General features: G+C 40.3%; 1 protein-coding gene across 2 annotated transcripts in view; it reads right to left on the bottom strand.

The window, feature by feature from the left end:
- Window positions 1-23,831, bottom strand: part of zdhhc8b (zDHHC palmitoyltransferase 8b) — a 96,973-nt gene that overhangs the window by 9,039 nt on the left and 64,103 nt on the right. For both annotated transcript variants that reach the window (XM_084729077.1, XM_084729078.1), the window contains exons 2-6: window positions 11,193-11,314; window positions 6,060-6,217; window positions 3,709-3,881; window positions 3,446-3,548; window positions 1,404-1,495 (exon numbers count right to left, since the gene is read on the bottom strand). In XM_084729077.1, coding sequence (XP_084585203.1) covers window positions 1,404-1,495; window positions 3,446-3,548; window positions 3,709-3,881; window positions 6,060-6,217; window positions 11,193-11,314 — 648 coding nt within the window. The remainder of the gene's footprint in view (window positions 1-1,403; window positions 1,496-3,445; window positions 3,549-3,708; window positions 3,882-6,059; window positions 6,218-11,192; window positions 11,315-23,831) is intronic.

Here is a 23,831-nt window from a genome sequence, read left to right as displayed (position 1 = left end):
GGATAATTCACATATTAAAGGGTAAACAGCGTATATTTATAGGGAGGCCTTTCATTAATTATGCTAAGGATTTGATTTAGATTTAACAGACGATCAAGTGAATTTCTGAGAAGAATACAGTTTCCGACCTTATAGAACTTTTGTTTTTCTTTTGTTTTACTGCATTTTATGAACATGAAGGGCTGTATTTAACATTGTTAAAATTTTAAATAAAATGCTGTGGGAAAAAAAACACCACTATAACAGTTCATTCAGTATCAATGAGGTCCAACATGCTTTGAGTCAATGGTTTGTTAAATCAGAAACCTTCCATCAGGGATTATACAACAACTTAACAGCAGATGCTTGTAACACAGCGTTTCACCCCCACCTGCTGTTGTCTCTCTGCAGTCACACTGTTGATTTTTATGGAACGGGACTCGTCCCTATAGGTTGTAAAACCGACGCTCTGGGTCTTAGCGACGCTATATGTGTGTGCGTGTGTGTAAAAAAGCACGTTGACTGGCTGTGCGCTCTGGTTCCCATTAACTGTTGTTCTACAGAGTGATTCAATTCTCTCTGCCATCTGCCTTCCCCCGGGGTTGCTGGCTGCTGTCAGGCACACCTCCGCAACCACCTCACGTGCATACACTCATACACACACACACACAGTGCTGCCGTGTGTGTTATTACTGCAGTTACGATGGTGCTGCACTGGAGCTTTGGCATCAGTGTCATTGCCACAACCATTGTGGACACACATATCTAGAACTGCCATAAGTGATCATTCCAAACTTTATAATCTCTCATGACAAATACTCACTTAAGACAATGTACACAGTTATTCTTTAGGATATCGAAAAAATAAAATAACACCAACATTTGAACATGTATTTATAAATATTCATGCCATTGCATTAGCAGTAAACACTAATGACTGCATATATTGACAGCAGTATTGTTCTGTTGGGTAATATCCACATATCCATAATACCATGAGTTATTCTATCCAAATTTTAGATTCATCTAGAATTACAACTAAATGTACTTAAAGAGAATATAAAATATTTTATTTTAAAATTTATATTAATTTCCTCTTAAAAAACTTATAGGAGCATACAAAATAATTTAATGTATATAAAATTAATAGAAATCTTCCCCATTCTCCCCTACTTTATGTTCCTCAAATTCTTCAGTTCTACTAATTAGGACAATTTAGTCTAATTATTTGTATTTTAATTTAGGCAAATAATGGAAATCAAAACCACCTGTGATATTTATTTAATGGTGATAGTTGCTAAGCAATCAAGATGCATCTCCAACTGTGCAAAAACATAAAAAATGTGTATTGAGAGGAAAAGAAAACATGAGAAGCAACTACTGTAAATACACACATACTAATGCAGCATTATAAAGCATCTTACCTAGGTGCCAGGGGACTACATAAGACATACTCCACGTTGCCACAGCAACCCTTAGTGAAGGGATTTACTCCTCCACGAAACTTGCCTGTCACCTGAGGAACACAACGCTTTGTTTAGAGTCAGCAGCAAAGGAGGTACAAGGCCAGACTACACATATATACAAACACACACACACACACACACACACACACACTCATATAGACACAGAGGTCCAGTGCTTGAATACAAAGAGGGTGATTCATGCTGTTGATGCATCACATAATTAGTGTATATGGCAGTGTATGTCCTGTTAATTCCTTATATAGTGTGTTTGTGTTTACTTGCTCTATTAAGGTCAATGTATTTCTGTCCACACACACTAATTGGACCATATTGAGGCTCATTTATGCCCTCTTTACGTATAAAAATAGATACGTCTGATTGCAACGATGTAACTGTCATTGCTCTTCCATGCTCCTTTTACGTTAGCTTAGATGCTAAGCAATACATCCACTAGAGGGCGCTGATCAGAGTCAAGAGTTACCCCAAAGAAGAAGAAGAAGAGGAAGAACAAATATGGTTACACTGGTGGAGGTTGTATGTACCTCTTTACAAAGAGGCAAAAGCGGAGACAACACTGGTCTGTGATGCCATTAAACATTAAATATATTTAACTTCATCATGTCTTGTGATCTTGTCTCACTTGAGCTATTGGCTACACTGCCCCCCACAAAGTCTCATTTTGGATAAATGTATATATACATATATGCATATATATATACATATGGCTGAGTACCAAACTTTGATACTTTAATCAGTTGATTCCACCAAGCATGGCACCACTGTTCTGATTTATCCTCTGCACGGCTCCAAGCCTCACCAGCAGCATTTCAGAAGCATTTCAGCAGCGGAGCGTTTTTTCCTGCCTGATTCTGTTTGCTTGTTCTACCATGGATAAGCAGGTTACGTGGTTTAATAGTTTCTTTTCTGTCTGCGTTTATGATCGTGAGTCTGCACGGGGTCTTTTATTTTGAAAATTAACCTGATTCTCGCTGCCTTTTCTGCGTCTGACTTCCTGCCCGTTTGATCTGCTCTGTGCAACTGACGCAGCACCCATCAAAAATAGACTGAGCGCTTATTTGAAGCGGAGCAGAGCAGAGAGACACTTCTGGGATGTACCGAGGCGCTGCTGGTGGAATCACAAGCATTGTGCAGAATGGCTGCGATCAGCTCTGGTGCCTGGTGGAATTTAGCTGTTATGGTACCGACTGAACTGCTCAAATATCATTGAGTATCGAAAAATGCCTGGTCTTTCGATACCAAATTTCAACTGTAAATGACCACAGGACATGACAAACTTTTAAAAGTCCAAAAGTATTGTAAATGCTGTTTGACTTGTCATCAATTAGTCAGTGAAAACAATTCTCCGCCCACATATTGCGATGTATTTGATGGCTGCACAGACCGCCGTCTATAGCACTGCCTCCACTTTTGCCTCTTTCTCAAAAAGTACGTTATTACCACAAAATAAATGCAGAGTATGGAGAGAAGGCTCTGCCCATATCCATATCTAACATTAAAGCTACAATTAGGAAATTTCTTATATTGTTGATTTTGGAGCCCCCTGTGGACAAAAGCAGTAGTGTTTCTACCTGAATAACCACAAAATATAATGTCAAAAATAATAATGTAATGTAGGTCACATAGAGGCATCAGTATTGAACCGAGACTGTTTTATAACCAGTCAAAAATTAGTAGTAGTAGCTTTAAGCATAAATTAGCCTTTATTCTCCTGTATGTGCAGCTGGAGTGCCAGCAGTGCTCTGGGGTGACCAGAGGTTTTCTTGTCAAGATTCTCGAACTGTTTCAAAGGTGCCCTGAAGCGAGCCCAGGTGCTAACAGTCAGGCAGCTCCAGGTGTGACTGTCTGGATGTGTGTGAGTGTGAAGCTGTGCTACACAGCTCTGTTGACTTGCGCTGGATAAACAACAGGCTAATGATTGTTTGTGTGTGCACATTAAGAGTGAGCATTGTCAGCAGCTCCTGCACTGGGTGTCTCCTCACCTGTTCGTTAGTTGTTCGACCTCGAGCTACGAGCACCATATGGAAACCTGTGAGTCCCATGACTGGAATAAAGAAAAGTCCTGCTATACACATCACCACCAGACTGGACACGAAGGTCAAGTTCAACAACAATGTAAAGGGGAATAGAATATAACCAGATGTACTGTAAGAATAGCTCCGCTGAACCCCTGGAAACGCTTTTCTGAAAAATTAAAGACAATTCAATTTTCCATTTCAAAACAGGCTTTGCCGTTGAAGGATACGTGACAGTGGTGTGCAGCGCTCCCAGTCTCTCTCGGTGGTGGAGGACAAAGATGAGGCCAAAGGAGAAAACTCCCACCATGTGGATGCTCAACGACAGCAGGAAGAGGAAGAAGTAGCGGTAGTTCCTCCGTCCAATGCAGTTGTTCACCCAGGGACAGTGGTGGTCGAAGTCCTGAGGGGAGACAAAGGGAGTAATACTTTTTAAATCAATAGAAGTCATTCATAAGGTATTAAACTGTATGATGAACAATTAGTCTGGGTTTATTATTGTAAATTTAAAGGGACAGATCAGATTATTGGATGTGTTGTGGTTAGGGTTAGGTTACATTAAGAATATTTTCACTGCTTTACCTTGCCGTCAGACAGCCTTTTTTGACAGGAAACTATTCTTCTACAATATAACTCAGTCCAAACCAAACCAAACTCCATAGGCAAAATCAGTAATTTTTCTTCACAACACATTGGGGTTGCTGGTCTGTCACTGCCTAGCTGTTTTAGTTTGTTTGTGTTATTGTGTGACTTATGTGAAATCAAACTATTTTTTTAAAACACTTAACTCACACAGTAGCACAAACAAAGTAACAGATTGAAGCAGTGGTAGAACAGAACCTCAGGTCTTCTGTGAGGTAAAATCACTGCTTTCGCTTCTGGAGTTTGGTTGGTTTGGAGGGAGCAATATTTGGCTTATGCAAGGGTGGTTTCCTGTGAGAAAAGACTGTCTGACTGCAAAGTAAAGCAGTGAAAATACTCTAAATATAGTGTACACTTAAACTTATTCTTTTTAGATTTTGTTGTTGACCTTGTCCACAGCAGAAAATTACTCAGCTTCTTCGAAGAGTACTCTAGTACTCCTTCAAACTGGGGTCATTCTGACTGCCATCTACTGTAGGTATTGATAAGTACCTCATACAACCCCATTATCCTTTTAAGTTAATACATTTTGGTCCATGTATCATCTTTTATCACTAGGAAAGTACTCATTTAAATCTCCACTAACAAGGCAAAACAAGTAAAGGACCAAATTCTTCTTAGATGAATAACAAAATTATGAGAAGTCCTCATGAAATTCTAAACTCAGCTTTTACAGTCTGTATTTCTAATGATTTGTTTTGACAGTAAAACACTTTTGAAATAAAATGCAATAGAACACAGGATGAAGGAAAACAACCTGTATGATTCTGCATCCTGTGTGTGGGTGTGTATTAATGTCCTAATGTGTATACATTTGTAAAAACTAAAATGAGGATTTAAAAAGCTAATACTGATAGCAGTATTTTACGGCTGAAGCTGCCAAAAGCTGATTTATGCCAGTAATTATGATTTTTAATGATGACTTTTTTTTTTGGTAAAAAACACACATTTATAAATGAGTGTTTCTAATTTGTTCCCATTTTGTTGAGCTTAAGTTAAAGATCTATGCACACAAAAGGTTTATTTCTCTTGGATTTTGTTCACAAATTTGCTAGAATCCATGTAGGTGAGCACTCTTCCATTCCACTTTACAGATGTAACATACAGAGACGATGGTTAACAGCATGTTTATTGTACAGGTGGGCCTTGGACTGGTCACAATAAAAGGACACTCTAAAAAGTGCTGTTTTATTTTGAAAAAGACTTATTAGGCACTGAACTGTGGCTATGTCACAAAGAGCTACAGATTACCAAATACTTTTTCCCAGGAGGGCAAAGTCATGGCATGCCCTACTCTGTCTCTGATTGGCTGGTACTTGTTGCCTTCATTTACTGGGTTTGTCACATTTAGGCATGAAGAGTGATTGGTTAGGGTTAGGGTAAGAATATCAGGGTAAGCCAGTCAGAGGCAGAGTATGGTTGGTGACGACTTTGCCCCTCCTGGGAAAAAATAGCCATAGTTCATTGCCTAATAACAGTTGTTTTTTTCAAGATAAAATTGGCCATTTTAGAGAAGCCTTTTATGGTGACCAAGTCCAAATCCACACAGATTTGAACAGATTTGTGAACAAAATTTGAGAGAAATAAACCCTTTGCGTGCACAGAAGAAGTCTTAGATCTTTTATTTCAACTAATGAAAAATGGGAGCAAAAGCAAAATTGTATATTCAGTGTTTGTCTCAGATTTAAATTGTTGGCTGGACAGATAATACAAAGTATGTACTATCTACAAACAAACTGCATCATCTATAACATCAAACATGCCCAGTGCTAACAACAGCATCATATTGTTGATAAAAAGCTAATATTGACATATCAGTCTAACCCTGATGCATATTTAGAATTCGGTGCCTGCATGTACAGCCTGTTGGACATAAACAGTCTCTCTGTGTGTACATTTGTATGCAAACACACACACACACACACACACACACACACACCTCCACACAGTTGTCACAGACGCTGCAGTGTGAGCAGCGAGGCGGCCGGTAGAAGTGACAGGTGGCGCACCACTTCATCCGGACCTGAATGCCCTTGATCTCCACGTTCTTGTAGAGCGGCGCTCGGAAATCATCGTCCTTGTCCTCGTCCTCATCCGCTGCAGGGAAACACAGATACACACACACAGAGACAAGCACATTAACAGGACACAGATGCATATGGTGGAGTGTGAGAAAAACAGTCATAAACACAGACAGTGAAAAAAAAAAAAGCTTGGCTGGTTTTGATTTATGATCCCGTTTGACAGGGACAACAGCGGAGCACTTTAAATGAAGCTCGCCCCTGCTGCTAGCTGTCTGCAGAGAGCAAACTCTGATTTTTATAGACATGACCTACTCGTTCTGCTTTTAACATTAAGACTGATTAACAAGCACACTGTGACTCATGTGAACAGATGCTGTTTCATTTCCCCCCAAATTCATACATCATCAGAATGGAAGTTTTTTTTTTTTTTGTTTGTTTTTACTGGGAATTCAACTTTTAACCCTGGCAGAGTCTGTGCCAGAAGTGAGATATAACCAAGTACACATACACTTTGTTGGTGTACTTTTACACTACATTTTAATACAAATGTATGTACTTTCTCCTTACATTTTCAACAGGCTTGCTACTTTAATTTTAATGCATTTGAAGGGAACTATTGATTTATTTATTTTTTTTATTATTGCACGCCACTTTTCCACCATCAAGATCAATATCAACCTAAATGGATGGGACAATAACACACAGAAAAGATGTTTTCTAGGTGTATATCAGTGCATATCATGGAAAACAAATGTAAGAAGATGAAAACTAAAAATTATGTAACGACAAAAAAAAAAGATGTACACAATGAAAAATAACAAGCCGAAAAAGATCTGACAAAATGAAAAATCTGTAACAAGATGAAAGACGTATGAAAGGAAAACCAAGATGAAAATGGATGTAACAACAAAAATGAAGGAACAAAATAAAAAAGAAGTGAAAAATTACATAACAAGACATAAAAAACAATGATGCAACAAGAAGAAGAAAAAAAGCAACAAAAAAATGACATAAGACAAAAAAGACAGGGAGGGAGACTGGACTGCAGAGAAAAGGTGAAAAGTTCAGTTAACTTTCCACAGAAACACTTTGAGTACATTTTAGAGCCTGAACTTTATGACTCTGACTTGAGAAAAGAAGTTGAATCAGTACTTTTATGAGTTTTACTTTTTTGAACAAGTATCTGTACTTCTACTTGAGTAAAGAATGTGTGGAGTTTTGCCACCTCTGATTGGCGCCTGTCTCTATTTCACCTTAACATAAACCCACAAGCTCTAAACTACAGTATGAGAGAAGAAGTGGCATTTCCAGTGTTGGAGCGACTCTGCAGTCCATCAAATGGTTTATGAGAAGCTTTGTACTAGCTGCCACTTTCCTGCCACTGAGAGCTCTTTGCTTTGGGGCCGTAGTGCAAAATAAAATGTCTTTCAGCTGATCAAAGGGCACATTCACACAATCTATACACGGCGCTCCAACCTGAGAAAATAATTTCACAGTGCAATAATAACTGCAGGGAGATCCAGGTAGCTGAACACACACACGCGCGGAGAAAGCAAGAGCGAGTGAAAAGAGAAAACAAGAGAGAAACAAAAGGTAGAGTACAGAAATAAACAGTTCCATAAGCTGAGATTGCTCTGTTATTATGGCTGTCAAGAGTCTTCAAATAGATTTTAAAGGTAAACCGCCTGCCAAACCAGCAGACGCAAACAGCGGTTACGCCTGCAGCTCCTCTGACAGCTTCTTTTCTACAAATACTCGATGCAAGAAATATTCAGCAGACCAAACAGTGGCTTATTTCATACAATATACATTTACACCACAAAAACAACATGCAGTTCAGTTCAATTACAATCAATTTATAGCATTTTGTCCTCTTTTCACTGAAACGGCTTATTTAATCATCTACTCATGATGACTTCATGTTTATTTTTTAGCATAAAGATTCACTTACACCTTAATGTATCTATTGTCTACACTCTGAATCTTTATCAAATACATTTTAGGCTTAATCCTAGTATCACCACTCATGTTAAATTGCTGCAATCTTCAAAAAGAAGGTAAACCGCTGACACCTGCGCTGATGAAGTGATTGCTCCCTTGAAGGTCAAGTGAAATATTAATATTATAATTAATGCTACTGATTGGCTGACTGTTTCATTGATAAAAAATCACCCTGTGAACATATCTACTAATTTACTGCAATTATTACCCACTATATCATGTGAAGTGTAGAAGTTGTGCAATGACAATAACTGCAATATCTTAGAGTCATTAATTGTTGGAACACAATAAGAAGACAGTTTATAGTGAGACTCGAAAGAAGAAGAAGAAATACCACATTCTTCCTCTTACAGGTCAAAATTTTAACTTGTAAGCAATAAAAAACACCCGGTCCAAAAACTGCAGCAAAGGATTCTACTGCTCCATTTTTTACAGCAGCTATGCCGACATAAAATAGCAAAGTAAACACAGGTTTTACCAATAATATTAATTAAAGTGCTACTATTGTGCATGCTGGCTCACAGGAAAGGCTCTGCTACACTAAATGGAACACGACCTGAATTAGTATCATCAGTGACACCATGTAACTAAATCTGATGCTTTATAACGGACACTCCTGAGGCAATTTCTTGACTGTCAACTTTATGACTCTTGTTTTCATGTCATAAAGTTATACTACATTGTTGAATTTACCATCATCCTTTAACTGTGAAATGTAGCCACTGTCTTCTGTTCAAATAAATGCTCACATAAAAAAACAGTACTAACAGATGGCCACTAGGGGACAGCAGAACAAGTTTAAACCCAAAGTGGACACGCTATCTCTTTATAAAGATGATGTGGTAAAAATGTTAGCAAAACAACAGCCTACTGTACTTACCCATGTAGCAGCTACATTAGCATTCATTTCAAATTCTGTTTCTGGCCACATGTAGATGTTAATTACTCACACTTCTTTAAGCTTGTTTCAGTCTCTGTAGCTAGCCTACTAATGCTCCTCTGTGTTCACTAGCTAGTCGCTAACTTTGACTGTCTGTCATTTGGTGCTGGACAAATAAGTGGGTGGGTTTTTCAGAGCTTTTTGACTAAAACCAACTGCCTGCTGCTGCTGGAAACTACTGTAATGAGAGCAATTAGACTGAACCAGTGTACCAGCTGTACAACCAAAACAATGAGCTGAAAGACCCTAAAACGCTTCATAGAGCTGAAGGGAACTGCAGAGTTGACATGACACATGGTCAATGACCCACTGAGTTGTGTACTTACATTACATTATCATAAATTATTCCAAAAATGTTCCAACCCAGAGAACAACAAAATTTATTCAAGGCAACCATGTTTCCTGATAGCCATTGCTAGCTAGTTGTTAGTTGCTATAACTTCCAAGAAAACATGGGATACACCAGATACATCAGAGAGTGAAGAATACTCCCATGACACCATACTACTTCATGATGTCATTAAACTAGGTCTTTAGTATTGTTGAGAGAGATTCCTCGAGTTAGAACATTTATATTTTGCATCCTCTGGGATCAAGTACAAATATCTTTGTCACTCAGGCCAAATTAAGTGAGTGAACATGCAAAAAAAAATAGTGCTAGTCTTTTCTTTGTTGACCAAATGAACTTAAAGTGCTCATACAGAGATGACTGAGATCCCATGAAATATCATAACACCTTTTAACCCTTCAGGGAAGCTGAAAATGTCAAGTTCTGCAAATTGCAGTACATTTTGACAAATTGTGAAAACTGCAGAACTTTCTGATATTTAATCTCCATCTGCTCTCTCATCTGTCCATCACCTCATTTTGCCGTTTTCTCAAAAAAGGAAATGACAACGTACACATCAACATCTCATTCTCACGTTTAAAATCAAATCAAGTGTCAAGTTGGGTCTGCTGCCTGTGAGATATAACATCAAGAGCTCAGGAACCTCCTCATCCCTCAGTGGTGTGTGACGCCCAGCATGGCAGTGGCAACAGAAGGCCACTGTCACCTCTGGGGAGGCAGATAACCTGCGCTTTATACAGCCTAATGATTATTACCGCTTTATGGGCAGACAAACCTCTTCCTAAAGACAGGTGCTTATCATTTACAAGCGCATTACAAACATCCCTGGGGATGAGTTCAATCATCATTACTTAACCCAGATAGCGCTGAGGACAAGAAGCCTGCATCAGGAGCACAAATCAGTGCAGCTTGTTTGACAGACCAGCAGCTGAGAGATACTCAGAACAGCTCGAAATATGAAGGACTGTATAACTTACACCAGTGTGGAAGTTATACAATCAAAAGGGTTCTCAGTAGAATCCCCTGGGTGAATTCTAGATAAAGACCTTGGAATATAAAATGGTTCTCAACATTACACCCTGGGTGGGTTCTACATAAAACTATTGGAAGATAAAAGGGTTCTTGGTAAAGCAAATTGGGTGGGTTCTACAGGAAATCCTTAGAATACAAAAGGGTTCTTGATAAAATCCCCTTGGCAGGTTTTAGATAAAGCCCTTGGAATATAAATAGGGTCATGGTAGAACACCCTCATTAGGTTCTTGTTCGCACTCTTAGAAGGTGGAAAGTTTATGACCATTACACCATAGAGGGGTTCTCTGTAGAACCTCTAATGGGGGCTTCTGAGTAGAGCCTTTCACAGAGGGTTCTGGGTATAACCCTTTAGGCTGGGTTCCTCCTCCGAGTAAAATATTTATGCAAGGTTCTACCAGGAACCACAAAGGCTTCTAATATGGGGACAAGCCAAAGAACCCTATATGGTTCTAGTTAGCACTTTTATATCTCAGAGTGTTGTGTAGGGTGGTGCTGTGATGGATGTGGTGCTATTAAAGGTGTACCTCTACACAACGACTCAGCAGGGAGAAAACATAACTCATACTTATGAGCACACACATTATGACAGATTCTAATATTTTTAGGTGTCAGATAAATGTTGCAATGTAACGCTGGTTTTCTGTAAAGTCAGACACAGCATTTATGCCTGCGCCAGACACTGAAACTCATTTGCACACTTAGTCACAGACATGCATACAAACAAACCTCTGGGGTAAACACCAGGGTCCATGAAGGTCGCCATGCTGAAGTTGGCCAAGACGAAGAGGAAGACCAGGCCATTGTAGAGAGGCACAGCGGGAGAGATTACCTTTGTCAACCAGGGGCACCTAGAGACACAAAGGAAGGGACAGGGATTAGAAAGCTGCCTGTCTGTCATGTGGCACTAAGTCACATGTTTAAAGACCATTACAGTGACATATTCAAATGCCCTCTCATCCTCTTCTTATGAGTCTTGGTTCTAAAGTGGAGCAGGAACCATGACTGGAAACATGATTACAGAGAGTGAATTAGAGCTGCGCAAACTGTGGGTGTCAGAATTTGAGGCAGCTTGAATCAATAATTCTAACAGTACTGTCATTCCTTGCAAATTACCAGGACAACTGTGAGTTACAGTGAAATAAATTAATTGAGAGGTTGATCCTTCACCAAAAACGCTTCTTTAGGATGATCAGTTTAAAACAATGCCTGGTGTTTTATAAAATAAAATTAATAAAACTGTCTCAAAGGTAACAGAAGTTGTGTACTGTTGAATTTTTTTTTTTTTTTTTTTTTTTTTTTTTTGGCATCAAACAGCTTTTGGCCAAATCTCACCCAGTGACAGAAGCCACTCCACAGGAGGGTGAGACTTTGGCTCTCTCAGTTACATAATAATATTCGATCAGAAGAAAAGCAAAGATTGCATTTGCAAAAACACAGTAGATGTCACAGCAGCCCATGCTGAACTTTCATCTGATGACATTTGCACCAGGATCTACCAGCCAAACAGTGTATCTGTGTGTGTATAACTTAGTACTTAGAGTCAGGACACTAAGAGAAATAACGTAGGAGGACTCATTGTTTAGGTTATGGTTCTGATGCCCTTTTTATCTGTCTGCCAGCGGGGTTATGGAAAAACTGTCCTGATTTTCATGAAACTTGGTGGAAGGTGTAGCATGGGCCAAGCAATAAATTCTGGAGCAGATCCAATCTCAGGGTAGATATACTAATTATTTTTCGCTTTGTGAAAGATACGGCATTTGGTCTTGATCCAGCAGAAGTCAGTAAAGTTCAATATTAAAAAAAGACAATTGTAGCAATACAATAACTCCATATGACAATCCACATTTATGGGTACCTGTAATTCTCTGGGTTAGCCTCCACATTTTATAAAAGAGTGGACTGTTGGCCTTGACTGAGGTCTGTGCTCTCCGAGTGCCTTTAGTTATTTACTATTCCTTATTACCTGAATCTAACCATGTCTGAATGCCACAATGCAAAACAAGACTAAGGCCAGAGACAGTATACTTGCTGTTAAACCACACGTTTGCGTTTGCTTAGTGTTAATTTCTGAGCATGTGCACAACCATTGCTACAAATGGATGCGTAGGGGTGTATGAGCAAACATGTAGTTTATCTTCAGACTAAAGGGGCCTTCAGATGATAAGAAACCTGTCCTGGGCTCAGCGCAAGGTAGGGCGCAGAGAGGCACAGCACAGCGCTACAACCACTGTGTCCTGTCTTCCTCATATACAAACAGGTAAGCTAACTTAAGCATTGGATTTAGTTAAGTTTATAAACTATATGGTTCACAAATCTCATAGCCCTGACTACAACTGTTATCTCAGTGGTTGCACTTTGAAAGATCAGCTGCAAACAAGGTCGGAGTTCAAATAATTTGAACTTTGAGTGCAGCATTCAGGGACAAATCCAAGCGGTGGCCTTGAATTCCATGACAATCCATCATGTTACAGTCCATCCTTGTTATCAGTGATAGTTTAGTTTGAAAAAGTGATGGACCAACTGACAGGCTGACACTGGCATCTGCTATCATGACCAAAGTTAAGCTAAACAAACTTGGATGAGCCTTTATTTAAGGTCCGGTGACAGTGAAAGCTTCTCTCTGAACTGTAGGGTATGTGCCATCTCATACAGCTGCTTTAACTCTTTGCTCTGCTAGTAAACTGGGGAGCCTCAGAGATTATCAATGGAGAACTTCCTTTAAATTCCACAAACTTTTTGCAGCAGGACTGACCTTCTCCACTGCCTGCAAGTCATAACTCAGGCAGCGCTGTGAAATATTCAACTGTGGAGACACCTGAATCACACCCACAGCCCTGCTCAATCAACTAGACTCAAATGTCAAGACGGCGTGTGCCTGCTAGGCTGCTATCATTCAAGCCAACTGTTTGTGTGGTCTCTAGAGATGAAACTCTGTCAGAATGAAGATGTGCTAACGCCTACGGTCGAACATGCTGCAGAGATGCCGCAGTTCAGGGCTCACAGAGAATTTATGAATTAATAAAATATATTGCAAGAGCAGGAGGAAGGGGTTTCAAAGCGAGAGACCCTCACTTACACTGTCGTTTCCTGCTCCGTTTCCTGACACAGTGACTAACACTCCCACGCCCGCTCGCGAACGTAAGAGATACACGCACTCAAACATTCAAGCACACTTCTCCGGCTTATTCTGACGTCAAAAAGTCAATTTCCTGGTACCCATGCCCTGAGATCATCTTCAATCCATATCTCCTCTCCAGCACTGCCAGTCCTCTTTTGCTTTGTTGAATTATTCAGAGCTGTGGCTGTAGGGAGCCACTAACAGAGAATAGAGAGGCGCTAACGGGGATGAGGTGGCCACTCATAACCAGTTTGCACTGGTCCACAGCTTTGTGACGCCTAGTGTGGCTTGATTCATTCATACAAGATATCACTGCAACACATCAGCGCCCATTGTGGTCAACTTCATTCACGTCACTCGAAAATGTAGCTCCCATTGTAATCAATATCATTACAGGCATATTATAAACTCATTAGAGGCAGAGATACAGTCTCTTATAATGGGACAATCACATGCCAAATGTTGTTTGTGATCTCATTATGAAGGATGCAGTGGGCCTATAATTATCTTAACTGATTTTCTTCTGTTTTTAACCACACTAGCAACGTGGCTCTAGGGACAGGTCCACACTGAAATATCTCTACAACTATTGGACGGATTGCTGTGAAATTCTGAAAGGACACATACTGAATTGGTTTTGGCTGAATGCAAGTTTTCTATTTTGAGCGGCTGACTCCATCGCTGGTCGATTTTTTTGGGGGGGCGATTTTAAATTTTATTTTGCTAATTTAATGGTCAGCGAAGTGAGAGCCGCGGGTCAGCGACACTCTCATTCAGCAGCACAGTACGCAACAACTGAGCTAGTCTTTGTTGGTGATTACTGGAACAGTGGATTGAGTAACCAAGACGGTTTTGTGTGTTGCATTTTTATTTTGTTTTTCTAAGTAAGGTAAGGAATAATAAGGAAAATAGGCGCAATATAATTTGAGCATAATCTAGTGAAATCGGTGCTTGCAAACTTCTCCCAGCTGACACTCGGGAGGATGTGAGGAGGTGGGAGTGGGGACGAATATATGGACAGTTACCAGTTGATAGGCTTGTGGCAGCCAGGTGCAAAATTTAACCCAATCATCCAGCCCCATTTTGCACTTGATCCAAAGTATTCAGCTTTGAGCAGGGTGCCTGTATTTAGAATGATCATAGGCGTCACAGTTATATCAGTCAAATATATTAGCTAAAAATGCAGAAACATGTCACAAACAAAAGTTAAGTAAATTCAGTTTTGGTGCTATTTATTCTGTAAACACAGTTTCAATAGCTTATTTTATGGCACATATTTTCTTTTGCAAGATAACAGCCATTTCAGTGGAACTGACACTTACGCAGGGGAGTGTAGTGAGTAGTACCATGCTGTGTCATCACAGCTTTGGCAGCATGTAGGCAAGTTACAAATGCTTAATAATTGATCAAAGAAAAGCAATAGCATGGAGCTCCACCATCTTACAAAATCCCAATTTACTCGCCTGTCAAAGGTTCATGTATTTTTGCCCACATTGTGATGCAGCCGAGCCAGAGAGGAAGAAAAAAAAAAAGAAAAAGAGCAGCAACCATTTTAGGAGCCTGGGAGCAGACAGTGTGGGAGGAAAATGTGACTGAGAGAAATCCTGATTAAGGCCACAGACATTGGTTAATTGTGTAGGAGTAACAAATAACCACAGAACGCTTATCAACACTGTTTACAAGCCACATTCACTGCTTTTGTAACCACGATACTCAGGCAGAAAGGCCTCCAGATTGTTTGGACAAAAAAGTTTGGACCAAGTTTATAAAGCTGAAGGAGCTTTCGCTGCCAGAAGTACAGTAATGTAATGAGCTTGGTTGTGTCCTCGCTTAAAGTCCTGAGGCTGGCCAAAGTGAAAGAAAGGCCTGGGTTCTCTGTGGTAATTAAAATGCCTGCAAAAAGGAGCTGGAGAGGTAACGAAGCGGGCACCCTCCAGCCAATCAGCATTTAAACTGCCGGCTCAAAAGCCCCTGGAACATGCCCGGCACACAGTCTCGACAGAGGTGTAAAGATAACATTCATGCTGAGGAATAAAAGAAATGAAAACCACATTTCATCTCCTGGCTGGAAATGAGGAAAAGAGCAATGTAAAACTGAGGGATTAAAGAGGAATAATCCACAGCCTGCTCCCTCAGGCTGGCAGAGAAACACACTGTCTCCTCACCAACCTCAGGCAGATCAATCATACGAGGCAGCACACCGCTACCAAAGGCTACAGGAGCCACACAGCAGCTTTCACTTTGTCTTCATACATTAGCAGCGTTACAGTGGAAATGAGTTTGGACTCTCTTTCTGCAGCTTTTCTTATTTAAATGTGACTCATTGTGTTCTGTTTGACATTCAAAGTGCCTTTAGGCTGGCATGATATGCATATGATCCAAGATGTGATACAAGTCTCATGATTTAATGCAACTAAAATTAAGCAATGGCAGCAAAGTATGACTCTGCAGAACTTTGTTAGTTTTCTAAGTCATAAACCATGGATGATAATATAGTGTTTGGTCAAATATTTAATTTGAGTTGTATTGTTTGATTATAATTAACTGAAATCATCATCATGGGCAGTTCATCTGATTTGTAATTACTAAAGGGAAATCGTCATTAAAGCCACATTTCCACCCAAAGTACCAGGTACTTATAATCCAAGGAACTACTTTTCAAGGAACTAAAAGGTTCCTCTAGCCCATTTTCACCAAGGTCTAAAGACCTATGAAGAAGAGGCAAATTAGTTTACTGACTTTCTAAATGCAAGGTAGCTGCTTGACATACTGTAGGGTTGCCCTAAAGTCTGTGGGCTAGTTCAGCTATCAAGTTTTTCCGTAATTGTTAGTGTTTTTGTCTCTCTAATTGCATTCATTTTGGCAACAAAATTTGGAAGACTGTCCCTATTCTCCATTAAAAGAAGTGTTTAGAGACTGACTTGTGAGTCTAGTTTTTACACATCATGGTTAAGTGCAACTATACAATGATGACACCATATAAAGCAATGAACAGGTGTCTTTCTTTGTGCAACACTGCACCAACAATAAGCAATTTCTGCTGGATTTCATTGTTAGCATAAATGCTCCATAATGCCAAGACTTTGTCGTCTTTTCAGACTCTGACCTTTGCCCCCTTGTCGAATACTTTCTTCTGTAACTCTGTGTTGATGTGTTGAAGCACAATTAGCAAACCCAAACTTGTGGCCGAAGATTTGGTGTCTGGATCAAAAAGCTGTGAGTACTTGACCAATCAGAAATGTTAGGCACTGCAAGCCCCACCCCCAAAGTTCCTGTACATTTGGAAAGTACTACCTCCTGAGCAGGGACTTGCAGGGATAAAATAATGTCCCCAGAACCTAATTTAGACCCTGGTCCCTGCAGTGGAAACATACTACATTCCTCCAACCTCATTTTCTACCTACAGCTGGGATCGGTTTCAGGTAAGTTGTGGCTTTAATGCACTCTAAAGCTAGTATTATACTTTTTGTGTCTACAAGTGCGCTTGTGACATAAATTTCATTGTCAGTTATCTGATAAATGATGAAATATGCACCCCTGCTTTCCAACTCTTCTTAAGTCTGTTCCCTCTCCCCCCCGCTGTCCTGGAGTTTCAATTCCCCAGATTTTTTCCTCCACATGATGAAATATGACAATCTGCTCCTCTGCTATAGTTATTAGAAATGGTATCAGTGCTGTTTGTGGTTGTAATTATTTTAAACTGTATTGCACATATCTGTCAGCTGTTTCTACAGAGTGGGTGAGGGACAAGCAGCAGACAGACAGGAAGGATGGAGCGAGGGTCTGCTTTTTATCCAGGAACACATTATAAGCTTTAAAGTCATGATGTTATTATGAAGATCAGCTCTACGTGTGACTGGAAAACAGCACAGGAGCTGAATCACCTGGTGACCGGTGCTGAGAAATGAGCTTCTGGTGAGTTCAGCCAGGCTGCTGCTCACTCCAGAGTTAATATATACATAAGCTCACAATGAGAAATTATAAATAAGGGAAATTATAGCTATATGCTATATTAGCTGGCATGTATATTTTAAATAAATCCTTGTGACAGCATGCTCTGATGTGCATGGCAGGCTATAAATTTAACAAACTGAGTCTCTAAATTACCACAAAACACAAAAGTGATGGAAGTGGAGAAGAGTGATAAAAAGTGAGTGCAGGTGACGTGCACCCAGCACACCGAGGAGTGCACAGGGCAGGTGATGTGCTGCAGTTGCTGACAGTTGCTCCGCAGTGTGCTGGGATTTTATAGCTGAACTACAGGCAGGAGAACATACACTTTCTCTATCTCGGACTGTGTGGAAATATGATGTTTTTACATCACAGAAACATTCTCATGTAGGCTGATATAGGAGATCAGTGTGGTGCTGAACTGAAAGCAAATATTGAATATTCGTAACGGACGGCCAAAGCTGCTTTCACTGACAAAATTCTGAGTTGGGTGCAGCCCTAATCTTTTTACTCTTGCAGGCCTCATCTCATTTGCGGATAACAGCAGTGCTGCATCTGATATCCACCCCTGAGACTAAGTGAAATCATATAGTGTAATACAGACAGACAGACACAAACACACACTTAGCTCTGTCCAGCAGCAGCTTTAGGTAGTAAAAACCTGAATCTTAGCCTGGGGTATCTGATAGCCTTCTCCTCTCAGTCACTGAAGCTGCAGGGGTGTCTCTGGTTGGGTATTAAGATTAGAGAGAACACCCCGGCTTTCTGGCGTTGATAACCCAGCTGTCTTTAAAAAAAAAAAAATCCTGGACACAAATCCTGTCTTTAAAACTCTGATTGCCAGCCACCCTAAAAAACAGAGGCTTGAGTCCACTGATTAAACAAAATCTGTGTGGAACACTTTGAAATGAAACCTCTAATCCCACTGCTGTGGAAACCCTATGGGGAGGAAAACACTCTGTGGTCTTTGTAAAGTAATTAGATGCTCGATGAAGAACTTAGAGCTTTTTAAGGTGGTATGATTGGTCTGTTGGCACGGTTGCAACCTTAAATGGTTGTAGACGGCAAAAATCAATCACATCTACCATGGAAAGCCGTCTACATGCTTGCGACACACCCCAAAGCTATTTGGCTACTCAAATCTTCCTGTCCTTCATTTGCCTGCTTTTGGATCAGAGCAGAAAAAGCAGCCGTGCCTTTGAAGCTGCTCTTATCTGTTCTTTTAGTAGCTCTGGGAGGAGGGTAGCAGGGTTTGTGCATGGAGGGCACAGTCTGAACAACCATCAAAGAGAAAAATGACTCAATCCTTTTGGCACTAACACTGACGGGTGGCACTTTTCTTAGTCTAATATTAAGTTTTCACCAGATGCCAGTTTTTGTGAATGAAGTGAGACGGACTAATATGCACAATATGAGTCTGACTCATTTAGGAGTTGAATGCGGCGTCTGTATCTGCAGAGATCCTAGCCTGTGCCTGTATTTCCTGTTTGTTTCGGAGTGTCAGCCGTTGGGCACTGGGTGTGAAGTTGGGGCTCTATAACAACCAGATTATATCCCTGTCTCCATCTCTTTCTTCTGCTCACTTTCTGTGTCACTGACGTATAAACAGCTGGAGGTCTGTTCTTCTGTTTGACCGAGGGCGGAGCTGAGCGACACACACACCAACTGCTGTGAAACAATCAGAAAATACCACTTTTATTTCTCTGTCTCACTACTTAGTTCTCGCTAATGCCACTCCCTCTCTTCACCCACTCTCTAGCTCACTCAACCACTGCTGCTCTCTTTCTCTTTCTTTGACGATGAAAAGACAAATCCTGCATTCAGATTCAGCAACTTTCATTCTCTTGTAGATAAACTGTTTTTATATCCAATCTTTAAACACAATATTGTGTATGACACTTAGAGGGGTACTCCAACTATATATAAACTGGGGCTCACAGAAGACAGATTAATTTATTGTGTTTATACAAATAGGACAGCTGAGAAGACAGGAAAGAGGGTGACAGAGTGGTGGACCATATACCTTTAAGGGCTGCAGGCTGGAATTGAACCCATGGCCACTGTGGAAAACTGACAGCCTAAATGCCAAGCTACTGGAGCACCACAGGGTCAAAACTGTTGAAGGTGAAGTTGAGATATTCTAACTTTTAGTCTCCAGTATGGATCTAACACCAAAAAGCTGGATCCTACATTTCCCATAATGCAACCAGTAACATTATTTCATTAGACCATCCCTGCCTGGTAAATGCTAGGGATCAGCAGCTCCAATATACAGCATTTTTATGATTACTAGAACTGACAGATGCAGCCTGTAGTCTTGCTCAATGTCCAGCCCACAGCACTACATGTCATGACCAACAGCCTATCGACACTGAAAGCTACTGTGTCACAGACGGGCAAAGAGACTGAAGCTACTCTGGTGAGCGAACTAAGCTGTGCGCTAAAGGGAAGTCAGCAGATACTGCTGAGGTTGCAAAAAAATCACAGTCATGATGATCTATTCCCATAACGACAAGCATGCCCAGCAGAGAAAAGCAACAGCTTTTAAATCAGCAGTGATGTACAGTTAACTAGAACATTCAAACTGAGTGTGTCTTCATTCCACAAGTTCAAAGCCCCAGTTTGTAACGCAGACACAGTTATAAACTTGTAGTGTCAGCCCAAAGCTGAGATAACCCTGACAACATCCCCAGGATTTTCTTTTTTTTTTTCTCAGTCTTGACAAAGCACCACAGAAGACAGAATTTGGCTGTTTTCACAGGATGAATAGGACTGTGTGAGTTTTCTGTGTAAACTCAGTGGCACTCCTCTTTAAAAAGCAAGTTAACACCTGCTGGAAATCTCTTTTTGCTGACTTCTCATCATGCAGCAATGTAGAAATGTACTCCAGGGTGTGTTAACACACTGTAATATTCCAGACTTTCAACTAGAGAGGGCAGTGAAACTCTGCTTTTCAGCCTGATATTAAAGGACCAGTGTGTAGGATTTAGTGTGAATAAGTGGTGAGCGTGCAGAATGAAAACACCTCATCTGAGTCTCCTTTTCCAAGTGCATATAACCTATGTTGGCCACGAAACTCATGCAAAATGCAAAAGGATGTATCTAAAGCCAGTGTTTGGTCTGTCCATTGTGGACTACTGTAGAAACATGGTGGTGCAACATGGCAGCCACCATGGAAGAGGACCCACGCCCTTTGTAGGTATAAAGGGCTCATTTTAAGGTAACAAAACATTTTTATTTATATATTTATAACATATGCTGTTGTTGGTCAAAAACCTTGTTTGTCCAAAACCATTGCTTTTAAGGGAATGCAAGAAAATTAAAATAACTGAAGCAGACAGATTCTGCTTCTGGCAACGAACTCTGAAGGCTAACTTCTCCCATTTGTCCAGCTCTCCATTCAAGATGGAGGCACAGTGGAGTTATGATGTTTTGCTGACAGTTTTAGGACAGTTACACAGTTCAGTCACAAAGCCTTTTGAGCATTTTCAAGTATTATTAAATTTTATGTTCAATATTTGTAAAACCCACAGACAGACGTAAAGGGTGGCCAATAACATTGATTTATGTAAAAAAAAAAAAAAAAAAACCTGAAAAATGGAGATACAAGGTTTTTCATCTGACAGTGGTTATTATATTCTATCAATAAATCCACATGAATCTTACACACTGGACCTTTAACACCAGCTGATAATCTCTTTTTGCTGACCTCCAGTGCTTTAACTTCTCATCTTGCTGCAGTGATATAGAAATGTACTCCAGGGTGTGCCAGCACACACACACACACACACACACACACACGCACACGCACACGCACACGCACGCACGCACACACACACACACATACACGCACGCACGCACGCACGCACGCACACACACACACACACACACACACACACACACACACACACGCACGCACACACACACACACGCACACACACAAAGTACACATTCCAAACTTCCATCCAGAGAGGGCAGTGAAACTCTGCTTTTGAACTCGCTCTAAAGTTACAACTTAATATAAAATAAAGCTCTTCTAACTTGATTTTGGAGGAAAATATGAGAGGATCATTAAACTAAAATTAGGCTTTGAATGAAAAGAAAGGAATCCCCGTTCTCGGTTATTACCAGAGTTAGATAAAAAATATCTGAGAACACTGCTTAAAAGTTTAGCTTAAAGACATGCTCTGTTTAGAACATTTACTTCACTCAATTTTAAGAGCCAGGAAACCTTCAAACTACCTGTTTTTCATTGCCACTAATACTATATAATGCTGTTGGACTGATATTTCAACTGAGGTGAGTATTCTGCAGCAAACATTCAGTATCTCTGCTTTTCTTGCCACTCAGATGTTCCATGTTTTCTACAGGATATATCACTGATTATCAGGATCAGATATTGAGTCTCATCAGACTGTAATGCTTGTGAGAATGAATGATACCTGTAACACTAGACGATGCTGAGGGGCTACTGGGAACACTTAAAATAATATATTCAGCACATGGTGAGAACACCATCCCATTGATTAGTTCATTAATGCTGAAGCCAGTGGGACGCACATGGGAGGCCTGTTCTCCTCCAGACAGCCTGCTGAGACCCAGTGATCCAGAATCTGTTGCCAGGCTGGTGTCATTTCACCTCCCAGGAAGTGAATTTTCATTAGGATTCAAGAAAAATGGGAATTGTATTGTAGAAGGAAATGAGAGAGACGGCTCAATAATGATATTTCAGTCAAATCTTTCCACATCCGTCTCACCAGGCCCATGATTAACAGTCCATTGCGTACTCTCCTCCCGTTTTCATCCCTAAGAAGCCCTGCACCGGCTGAAACACTGCTGAGGTTATTTCCCAGACTCACACTTCGCCACGCTTCGGATTCCATCAAACTTATTTTACTCCTCATAGGATTCATGAACAGCAGCATCACTCGCCGCTAACTCCCTCGGGACCTGCCAATCTCTGACGCAAACACATCCCCGAGGCCCGGCGTTCACACACACGGCACTTAGTATTCCACACGCACACGACACACAGCAGCAGCAGGCCTGTTGTCAGAGCAGACAGCGGTGGTGTTTGCTGGAGGCGTGGAGCAGCAGAGCGGTTCCAGGCAGGTCAGAGCTGCACAGATTCACTGGGTATCATGAAATTAATTTCCTCCAACCCTCAGTTATTTATTAGGGATGGGTATTTTCTTTTGTTGTAATTCACAAACTGCACAGAAACACAGTTTTAAGGCAGATTTGATTATTCACATTTAGAGCATGTATTTAGTCTACAGCCTATAATCTCTCAGAAACTAGCAAATAATGGTTATCACAAGTTCCCAGAGTCCAAAGCAATGTCTTGCAAATTTGCTTGTTTTGTCTGACAAACACCTCAGATAAAACAAGCAATTCAGCACAAATCACAGTGCTTTAAAAAAAGAGAGAGAGAAACAGCCACAAATCCTTCTATTTGAAAGGTTGGAACTAGCAAATATTTGCCATTTTTGCTTGATAAATGACTCAAATGATGACTTGACTATCAAAAACCCATTCCAGACATGTTTTTTGATATACAAAAATACTGTGCTTGAAATGATGGCTTGTATCTGGTGTGTTTCTTCAATATAAAATCAATATACCCAGTTAAAAAAAGGAGAACCACATCTATTCTTTCTCCCATTTAATAATCCAGAATCTGTGAATAGGGGAGAGTGGTGATTGTTGTAGCACTAGGTTTTGACATAAAACTGTCGGTGTGACCAATCAGAAAAGAGCTCTTTAATATCATACAGTCACATTTCTTTTTTGAGGTCACAAGAGATGTGGCATGTCTCTCTGTGCCACATTGTGAATTCGGTAACAAAAAAAACTTGCCTAGTATTTGTTGTATTGTAGATAAAATGATGTGACTTCCATTCTTTTTGTTTAATTTGATGCTTTGCATTCATGCTACCATCAAGCCAAAATGCTAAAACAGTTAGCTAGCTTATACTGTTTTTACACCAAAATTAGTGCATATATGTGGGTTTTTAACTGTGGCTACATCTGTTTAAAACAACCTATTGACCATTTTCCTATTATCAGAACACAAGTGTGCCTTTCTCAAGATCTAGTACGAACAACCACTGAGATGCTCATGCTCAAACAAAATTGTTACCACCATCCCAGGTCTCCCCTATGCAAATATTTTTTCCATTCAAAGGTTTAACTGATTCACCATTAAGTCCATTCTCAACGTGCTGGGGGTTTCAAATTTCCACATCGCACTTGTGTAAGCTGCATACTGGACCACACTTGGATTCCAAACTATT

The sequence above is a fragment of the Lutjanus erythropterus genome, chromosome 10, assembly GCF_056507025.1.
Source record: "Lutjanus erythropterus isolate fLutEry1 chromosome 10, fLutEry1.hap2, whole genome shotgun sequence".
NCBI lineage: Eukaryota > Metazoa > Chordata > Actinopteri > Lutjaniformes > Lutjanidae > Lutjanus > Lutjanus erythropterus.
Note: the sequence above shows the minus strand (reverse complement) of the source record. Positions and strands in the feature narration are given on the sequence as shown.